Here is a 10,515-nt window from a genome sequence, read left to right on the forward strand (position 1 = left end):
TGATGCACGGACCGGAAAGTAGGACAGGAGATATTTATGTTTATTGGACTGGATTGACTTTTGGAGTTTCTCTGGATTGTATCTGTAAATCTTGAAGTAGCTTTAAAGTTGGTCCTTGTATCTCTACTCCAGCAAAATACTGAAATCAATGATGCCACAAAAGATCCCTCCTGTTTAGTCTTATTTTATTTTGAAAGACAGGGTACATTCACCTTTGTAACCCTCTGTAAACCTAAAAGACTCTTGTTATTGTGTCTTATGCTCTTCAGTGTTTGGTAGTGGGCTACTTTGAAGCTTAATGTCTCTGCAAATACAGACGATACTTTGACTTTTGTTTTGGACCTGCAAGATCCTCTACATGTTCCAGATGCTTCCATGATTGGGGCGAGGGTCTGAAGAATGATTGTGCCATACCAGGTAATTCTCCATCACTGTATTCTTACCCTGATTAAATTTACCCGTATAATAAACAGGATTTTTCCTTGCATTTTGTCAACAACACATTCAAATTGGGCTTTTCGTCACCGGAAGCTCACCCTCACTCTTTCGCGCGAGAACACGCCCACCCCGCCGAGCAAACACGGACAGCATCACGGTTACCGTTACGCTAGCATGCTAATCGCCGGTTAGCTTGTCCTACCCAGTTTGAGGCACCTACCTGTGCAACAGAAAGAAGGCCAACTCTGCATCGCTCTTTCGCCATGTTCGCCGGTCTGAATGGGGCCCAGTTGCTAATTTGAACCGCTCCCACGCTCACCTATACACTGTGGTTGGCTCAGGGAACCACAACAGCGCCCCTCCTGAAAACGTCCGTGCTAAGCAGATGCAGAGGGAAGGGTCTGCATACACACTCACCAACACACATGTATAGAGGACCATAAGTGATGATTTATATTATATTTGTAAAAGACTATATTCTATTTTATTTATAGGAAAATCCGACTTATTATATCTTTAATGATACAGTTGCACTATTGGCTTTTCGTTCTATCTGCTGCGGGGGTTTTCTTCTCCAGAAGTCGTTGTGATAGTGTTTAATAATAATTATAATACATTATATTTATATAGTGCTTTAAAAGGTACTCAAAGACACTTTACATGTTTAAATCTTGAGCTGCTGGTTTAAATGTTCCTCACGTGTCCCACAAAAGTACCAGCGAGTGAGCGTGTGGCAGTCACTGTATCAAGGCTTTTACTTTGGAGTAATGCTTTTATTTTGTAAAATAGCTGCATGCCTTGTGTATATTTGATCTTATAGCACTTTTTGTCCTTATTTTCCGTCAGTTTGTTCCCATGTGAAGCACTTTTTGTGTAAAACGGTGCTTTATAAGTAAAAAGGTTTGAACATTTACAGACTCCAGTTGACATTTTATTGCACTGAACAAAAGGTATCTTATCTCTGAACTACCCTGGAAGCCTGGTGCATGCTGGGAAATGGCCTTGGTTAATAAGACACAGAAGGAACACACAAGAGAAAAGGTCCATTATGATTTTATTTGTTTCTATCATTGATTAAATGACAAAGGTGGGTGAACTGATGGAGGAGTTCAGGTCGAACATCAACATGAGGTTTGATGGATTTTAAAGCCAACATCGTATTTCATCTAAAGCCTCCGAGCTCCGTAAGAACTCGCATCTTTTATTTTTAATGCATGAACATCAGGTGGCATGTTACCTGCTCATTTACACCTACACTACATTCATGGCCAGGACACAAATCAAGAGTTAACCAACGAGAGGTTGCAAGGCAAGACACGGACTTTAGCACTTAACATGATGAGATCCTAAAAACAAAGTACTGCATTGCTTCTGATAACCGCTCTCTTCAGCTTTGGTTTTGCATTTATACATTACAATATTCTGCAAAGAAACAAAATGTACAACTGCATAAATATAAAATTCTTCCACCATGTTTAATGGCTAAAACATTCAGAGAGTTACACCATGATGCTGTGATGAATCCAGCAAAAACAACAACAAAAAAGTCGCGTTAGCACCGTCGCCTTTACAGCAGCAGGCCAAGTGTCTAACAGGCTGGACACACAACTCTACATTCAAGGCAAATCAAAGAGTAAAAGGCATGAAACCAAGTCATAAAACCCCGTCACACATTTAAATGATTCAACAAAGCAACAAAAGATGAAGTAAAAAGTGATCGGATGTAAAAGACGAATAAAAAGAGGAAAGAAGTTCCCTGGAGTGCAGCCTTTTTCCTTACACAGATCAGAAGAGTGTACCATGTCAAACGATTTCAATCATTAAGTAAGAGGGAGTGTGTGTTCATGTCGGACACACACACGCACACACACGCACACGCACACAAGCATAGAACTGCTAAAGCTTGCTCACAGACGAGACGGGGACAGCGTGGTTTAGGAGGACCGGATTTTAGCGACAGAAAATACCTACTGTGACCACACGAGGCAGCGATACGCAGAGGGGACGAACACAGCTCGCTACGCGTCAGAGATGATTCAACTTTACAGTCATCAATGAACAATGTCCCATGGCTTGTGGAAAAGTCTCATTTACAGCAGAATAAATATCTTTTATTAGGCCTATTGCTACTCCTTCTCTAGAATTACAATCTAACGCTACACAGAAGTGTGGAAGCTAGTGATGAGAGAGACAGATTACACGTCGGTCCCCTAGCAGGTTTTTTCTTTCATTTATTCAAGACTAGTTGTGATTGACTTAACCGCTACAGCCTGCCCCCTCACTTATTATTATGATCTCCTACATTAGATTAAGAACAAAGGGGGCAGTGTGGGGGAGGGGCGGCCAGGGAAAGTGCTACTGTCCTGACGTCGGTCATAAACTGGTAACCGTGAGCTTGATGTCAAAACGTCCCTGGTAACGGTCCTTGTCGCTGTAGTTGATGTTGTCTCCGTACACTTTGCACTCAATGCGGAGTTCGGTGTTCAGGGTCAGGTTGGTGAACTGCAGCGCCACCAGCGGCTGCAGGTACTGAGGGTGCAGCAGCTTGCCGTAGTACGGGTAGTACTGCATGGGGAAGCCGCCGCCGATGCCGTAGTACTTGATCTCGCCGATTTTACCGGCATCCTCCTCTCTCTGCAAATGCATGGAAACGTTTTAAATGATTAACATGCAAACTTAAGTTTGAACTAAGATTGAAACTGGGACACGAAGCGCGTACCTTGTTGGTGCAGTAGATGGGGATGACGTTGGGCTGCACCTTGGGCTGAGCCTCTTCGGGGATGCTCTCATTGGAGGTGGGAGGCTGAACAAGAAGACGAGTTAGAAGAGATTCACAGAGACCACTTTGTTGTTGCTTCAGAGACTCATTTCTACCTCAAATACCATCCGTCTGTTGTTGATTTATTAGCGTAGATGCACTCAGGACGTGTCTTTATTGGATTGACCACAGCCAGCGGTCCAGCTCTTACTACCCACGTTTACTTTTCTGATTATAATCATGTTAAAAGCCGAAAATCCTCCATATGTTTCAATAGATTTGGATCAGAACTGACAGGCCAAACTGATTCAATCTTCTATATCTGCAGAGGGGTGCATTTTTCCTGTGCATGCCCTCCATCTCGACTTTAAATCTTCTGGATGTACATAATTGGAAGTGACGTTGTCAGATCTGTCGCTCGACTGGTGAGAGAAGCAGAGTTGCACTGGTGCTACTTAGCTCCTTCCCCAGCTGTGATAACTTTCTTAAACTATAGGTAGCATCTAAGGTAGCTAGCCCTTAGCCGTCTCTGTCACGTGACACTTCCCTTGGGGGTATCCTTTATTGTTTCCCTTGACCTGGGACACATCATATCAGAGATCTGATCACAATAAGGGCAGAGGTCAGCGTTCACAGATGGCAGGTGGAAAAGTAGAAGGTCGTTCGACACATCATCTGTCGTTGCTAATAATGTATTGACTTCACTGTAGGTCATTAAGAAGGCTACTCAGATCCGCTAAAGGACCTACACAACTTTCTGTCTGGTGCATCAAACAGCAATTTTCTACGTTGTCTCCAACCAAACTCCATTTGCAAAAAGGCTCATTTTAAAGTTACCCTTGGGCGGAAGTTAACGATCCTGTTGAGCTTCACGACCAGGCACGGCTTTCCTTCCTTGAAGCCGAACTCGCGGTCCTCCATGCCGGAGCAGGGACCCAGCCAGGACCTGGAGAACCGGCAGGCCTTCCTGATGCCAATATCGCTCTCCAGATCTCCGCGGTTCTTGTACTCTGCAGGCTCCTCTGTAGAGGGGTGAAGGGTTAACTCAGGTTAGGACTTACAGTCTAAAGCGTGTGTCCTCTGACCTTCCTGTACTTGATATAAGCATTAATATAGAGACACCAAAATGCTTCGATGCTCTTCTCCGTCACATTTCTGGAGCTCGTTCTGTTCAGGTCTGGAAGTTTCTAAAGGGAAGCAAGCAAAACGTCAACTCACCTCCACAGTCCTCGTACTTCATCTGGTCCCTCTGGCCTTCTTCATCATACTTGACAAGGAAATCCTTCAAGGCCTTGGTGTAAGGCAAGTAGGTCTCCATGTCGTTGAGGTTAAAGGACACTTCGGATTTCTCGGATCGTGGGGTGTGTGAAAGGCCTGCAGGGGACAACAGATCAGCAACTTACTAACAGTAACACATGAAAGGTTAAACCTGAGCCCTGATTTGTGTACAGCAAGTTTTGGAATTGCTCCAGTAAAATTGCCTCAGCTTGCTGCAATGAAACAAGCTGTCACGGCTGCAACTGACAGGCTCACATTGTTATTCTAAGTGTCTGACAAAAAGGTTCATCTCCGTAGGGATCCTTTCTGTAATGATGTTAAAGAGGAAGATGCTTTTTATAACCAGAAACAGCAGTTACATCGCTCGCTTCAAAAGACACCAGACTCCATTGACAAAAACAGCAATTTTAGCTTGAGGAAAATAAAGAGTTGCCGGTGTACTGCTGCCTTGATTCGTGTGATTTTATGTTACACAAACATTTAGTTGGATCCAAACTAACAATTTAAAACACCAAAGTCACAAATACACAAACAACTGAACCAATAGAAGCAGAGGTAGGCCAGTGACTCCTGTCTTCTGCAAGGTAAAAATTGTGTTTTTGTGAATGGAGTCTGGTTGCTTTAAAGAGAGTGATGTTACGACCGTTTCTGGACAAAAAAAATCATCTTCGTCTGTAATTAAGATCTCGTTCTCCTCCTGTAATGTTGTCCCACTCTTAGAATAACAATCTGAGCCTGTCAGTGGCAAAAACAAGAACTTGTAGTGGACGCACTTTGATCGGACACATTTGCAATTTGAGTTTCGATGTCTCAGAGTTTCTGTGATGCATTCAGGAACGCTGAATCTGCAGGAATTAGCAAAAATTTTATATTTTTCTACACAGTCAGACAAGACGACCAATATCAATGTCATGTCTGCGCCTACAGGGCACAGATACAGTTTCCTCGTAAGCTAATACGAAGCTGAATTAGCTGAATACGGTCCGGAGCTGAAACGGATAGATCTCATGTGACTGTGGGTGAAAAAGCAAACGAGTTATTATTTAAAATGTCCAAGAAGCTGATTAAACTCCCGACTGTTGTTGGTTGAACTCTATCAGAGCTGCATGTTTTGAAGACTGCGTCTCTACAATCAGCTGACCGTGGATCCGGTCATTGAACGCAGATTTCGCTGTGACACAACCGTGTTTGTGTGACCTCAAGTGAACACAATGCTCACTGATACGGCTCCTGATTAACCTTCAGCGCGGAGACAAACAGCATCCCGTCCGCCCCAACAGTTGACTGTATTCTGCACATGCTCAGTGTGACCTGGTGAACCCCTCAGCTGGCCTGCCTCCTCATGGAAACCAGGCTGCGGTGTGTGTACACAAGGGGAGGCAGGCGTGGGGATACACGGGGAGTGAAGTTCCAAAACAATGTGCAGCCATGTTACCTGCAACACTGTGAATGTCAGAGGCAGGATGCTTTTTAATCAGATTAGGCACTTCAAAACTGCCATCATAGAATCATGACACCATCGTGTGTAAACAGCATATCTATGTTTATGATTACGCTCTGTGCAGGAAAGGAAGATAAACCTTATTTAAACAAGCATTCTGCAAGCTGCTGCTGGAGATGGTTGTGTGCATAACCCTGTTTAAACACATCTAAAATAAAGAAGTATAACAGTTAATGCATAACTTCAACACCCTTTAGGTTGTGCAGGTTTTAGGGATATGATTGCATTTGAGAATACTACAGGAAGTGACATCACAATATGTGAAAACACCCGGTTCATTATGCTTAAATAGCACATCTAAAGCAGCCCCATTTTTCCAGGCTAATTAGCGTCCTAAAGATTAAATCGGACTGCACTTGAATGCATCATTCACGCAGACTTTAATTTGTGTATTTATCTCCTTACACAAATCTAACCATGTTGATTTAAGTCGATGATAGCACACACTCATTGCACCACAGTCTTTTTTAAACACATCGATCATCCTGAGAATCATGACAAACACACTGAGGTCAGCGAGAGGCAGCGTTGTTTCATGACTCAGCATAAAATGAGCTCATTTCTACTTTCTTTTCTGACCATTACTCATCCTTTTGTTTTTCTCCACAGCCGACCTTTAACCTCACACACTTCCTGTCATGCAGACTCGGCCTCTTCTTACCTGGGGGTGCGACTCGGTCCTGCCAGGTGGGCTTGTAGTTGCTCAGCGTGAGCAGCAGGGCTTGGATGGTGCCGATGAAGATCCCGGCCAGGCAGCCGTAGAAGATGATGTAGAAGAGCAGGATCTTAACTGCAGAGGAGGAAAAGAAGGGACATTTTAGAACAGATATTAAGTTAAACTGTGCTTGAAAAGCAAAGGAAATAAGGCTGCAAACGGTATCTAATCTTGAGGATATTTTCAGAATAAAAGCACACTAATAAGACGATTAAATTGCCCTCAAATGTCTTGTTTGTTTTCAACTCGAAGATATCCAGAGAGGAGGAAAGAGAAGCCGGAAATATTGACATTTAAGAAGCAGGAATTAGAGAATTATGACCTTTTATTCCTAAAAATAAATGACGTAAGCTGATTAAAGGATCTGCAAAATAGTTGGCAATTAATTTAATTAGCTTTTAATCCTCGCAGATCGACCTAAAATGGAAATGTTAATCACCACCGCTGCAGGGAGATACTTTAGGAGGGCTTGTGTGTTATGAAGGAGTGACGGGTGAGTTCATGTCGAGCCGTTGATGCGCAAACAAACTGTTTATTTAACAGTGTGTGTGTGACAGGAAACACCAGATGTGTGTGTGTAACCTGTCGAGCAGCCGCAGGGAGCGCGTGTGTACAGTAACATGCTCTCCGTCACCTCCACAGCTGTGTGCAGACAGAGACCCGCTGCTGCTGCTGCTGCTACAGGAGGCTTCACATGACACACAGAAGGCATGTAGGAGCCAAGCGTCTCATGGGACCATAAATAATTCAATTGAGCTTTTTTGGCCGTTAGAGCCGGAGCTTTAATTGATTTATTCTACACATCAGGAGACACACAACACCCCCAGCATGAGACCTGATGGTGGCAGGGGGGGAGGAAAAGAAGGTAGACAGATACATGCAGGCGTGTAAGGAAGCAAAAGCTGCTCTGAGCAGGTAGAGTTCAATAGGTGAGTAAAGTCCAGGCTCGGGTATAATAAAGCACCTGGCAGCTTTAAAATGCAGATTAAATGTTGGCTGTAGCAGGTCAAACTCTCAGGTCAGGTTATTTTCATAAAGTCTTTTTAACAAGCGCATCTGAAGATAATCAGGGATTAAAGTTTAATGATATTTCCACTGTTTTAGAGACTATTTTATGGAGGGTTTTCAGGTCTAAAGTGTTCGACGCGGACTTCAAAAGTGGCGGATAAAACAGCCGAGCAGCAAAAAGTAAAAGAATTAAGAACCCAAGCATTTAATGATCTTAATCGGGATCATTTAGCACCAAGAAAACGAACTTATTACAACTTTAACTTAACATTCTGTTCAAGCAGAGAGAATTAAAAGTATGAAAATCAATCTTGATTGATTAGAAGATCATTGTCTGTTTTCAAGCAGACATGTTTTCGAGAGCCAAACTGAATTAAAAAAAGTAATAAAGTGTTTATTTAAACACCTCTCTTAAAGATTAAAAACATGCACTGTTAACACATTTTGTTTCCTAGCTCACACTCCAGACAGACGCGAGTAGTTACAAATGAAAAGCTGCAGTGTTCAGATGAGCAGAGCTGATAGACTCAAGGTTATAACTGCTGCAAATACGGCCTCTACTGAATGTCTTTACAGGGTTAAATACTGCACTTATTAGTTTGTGTGTGCTTAAACATCAAGTTTGAATAAAGTTTTTCATGTGACAAAACTTACTATCAGCATCGCTTTCAATTAAAAGGCTTTACGATACTTCGACGCAACCAAAGAGAGTTTTTTTGTCCTCAAATGCATCATCCAAAGTCACTCCAACATGACGTCTTTTCTCAACCTGCTCCGGCTCCTCTGCTGCCTGCCTGTCTTTCACACACCAACATGCTAACAAAGCTCATTGAGGAGCTACAAAGCCTGCATTCATAATAAAACAGCCAATAAGACAGTGCCCGCCTTTGTCTGCAGAGATTTAAAAGGAATTCAAATGTAAAGCTGTTGTGTTCAAAAGTTATTACGCAAGGCACTTGCAATTCTGTTATCTACACTGCAAAGCCATGCTAACAGGCTACACATTCATGCTGAGGGTATTTTTGCTGCATGAAGCAATGACAAAAGGTCACAACAGCATGAGGAATGTAGTACATAGTACATCATTTGTGCCTTTTTGAAGAAGGACACTTTCCGGTCACTGACATCACTGTTTCTCAGCTGCAGCATGAGGATTAACTCCACTCATGTTTCTTAGACTTTAGGCACGAGTAAAAACATATTGGGTGATGCAAACTTATTTGTTAAGGTGGTCCCACATCAGGCTGAATGTCCTTTCAACCCAACCTTCATCACAGCACTGCGCATGGCAAACTTCCCAATGCATCAGCATTTTCAGATGACCTCAGAAGGACAAATATGAGCCCACAGCTCCACACACACACACCTCAGCTGGGACTCCTGCAGCAGACATCATGTCAGTGAAACATTATTTTTACCCAGGTGTCAGAGTCTAGACTGAACTGAAGAGGAGCTGTGAGTGAGTGTGTGTGTGTGTGACATTGAGAGGAGGAGGCACAAGGACATGCGCAGTGCACGCAGCTGCCGGGGAAACAGGAGAAGAAAGGTCGAGCAAGTTAATCAGTTGTATTGTTCGTTAGATTACAGTGACATCTGATCACAGGAACCCGACACGGATCGATAGTCCTCGCGCTCCGTTTCCGAGCAGGCCCTATCACCTTGACTCACCTTGGACCATGATGCATTTTTAACCCTTTGACTGCCCATTTGCAACACTGCCAAAATATAAGTTGACGTCCTAACAACAAACAGACAGTCCAATCATTGGCAGGCTTCACACCGCATGCACCGCAGCTCCAGCGCGCTCTGAATGTACAATAAGAACCACAGAACGCACACACATGCTGACCTCTTTCAACCGGCATGCAACATTTAAAGACCATTCTAATTTGCGGAGCTGTGCGTTTAAAGTGTTACATAAAAAGTGGACACATAAATCAAGTGGAACTTTGAGCGTTTTTTCTGGCGCTATAATGTTGCCATTTGTCCCTGAATGCAGCAAATCAAACAGGTGGTAAGAAACACGAGGCGACCGGCGCGCGCTCCCTACAACCAAGAGCGCGCGCCTACCATTCCTCCACAAACCCCCGGGCGACCATACTCACACCAACTGCCTCCGGTACGGCCAAGGAACTCTCCTTTCTCCGAGTTCCACACAAACTGCTTCCATCCTCCATCGTCTTTATTTGAAGGCATGTTTATTTATTATTTATTTCCCGGTACAGGTGTTCCTTTTAATTCAGCGGACTCCCTCTCTCCGTGTGGTAACCAAGTCCCGGACCCGTCGCAGAGAGACCCAGGTCCGTGCGCTGGAAGGGCTCCCCAATATAAACCGTTGCTCCTTCTTCGGCTCCGCCCGAAACTCTCAGCAAGTTACCTAGCAGGAGGGCGGAGCAGTGCCGGCCAATCAGGTAGGGGAGATGCTGTGCGTATCTCTGACGTCCAGAAGACGGACAGAAAACCTATAGAGGCAGACATTAAGCTCCATACATACTTTGGCTGAGCTTTGCAGATATGTCTGTGCAGGTAGAAAGTTATTAATTATGTTCAGGAATCCAAACTTCTGTCAGAATCATCCATCACCACAAAAGTACATTACAATGTGTCATACAGATTTTTCATTGTACACACACCTTCATACATTGGGGACACTGGGGAAAATTGCAACATGATGTATTCCTCTCAGTTATCACTATATGGTGGCCATTTCCCCCTGAAGTCACGCTAAATTTGGTCAGAACAAACGCTTTTATTAAAATGAAAATGTTTTATCATAAACACAAATGGAATGTGAAAAGTTGTTATCATTTCACCACT

General features: G+C 43.5%; 1 protein-coding gene across 1 annotated transcript; it reads right to left on the bottom strand.

Annotated features, from left to right (window-relative positions):
• Nucleotides 1–1,475: 1,475 nt before the first annotated feature.
• Nucleotides 1,476–10,009, bottom strand: atp1b1b (ATPase Na+/K+ transporting subunit beta 1b). The gene is made up of 6 exons (XM_069675314.1): nucleotides 9,804–10,009; nucleotides 6,637–6,765; nucleotides 4,415–4,570; nucleotides 4,034–4,218; nucleotides 3,158–3,241; nucleotides 1,476–3,072 (listed from the first exon to the last, which is right to left on the bottom strand). Exons 1-6 carry the CDS (start codon nucleotides 9,892–9,894, stop codon nucleotides 2,812–2,814), a joined length of 906 nt encoding a protein of 301 aa, XP_069531415.1. The 5' UTR covers nucleotides 9,895–10,009; the 3' UTR covers nucleotides 1,476–2,811.
• Between the last annotated feature and the right edge of the window lie 506 nt (nucleotides 10,010–10,515).

The sequence above is a fragment of the Semicossyphus pulcher genome, unplaced genomic scaffold, assembly GCF_022749685.1.
Source record: "Semicossyphus pulcher isolate SPU_LCO1_2020_fin unplaced genomic scaffold, fSemPul1.0.p SCAF_24, whole genome shotgun sequence".
In the NCBI taxonomy this organism is placed as follows: domain Eukaryota; kingdom Metazoa; phylum Chordata; class Actinopteri; order Labriformes; family Labridae; genus Semicossyphus; species Semicossyphus pulcher.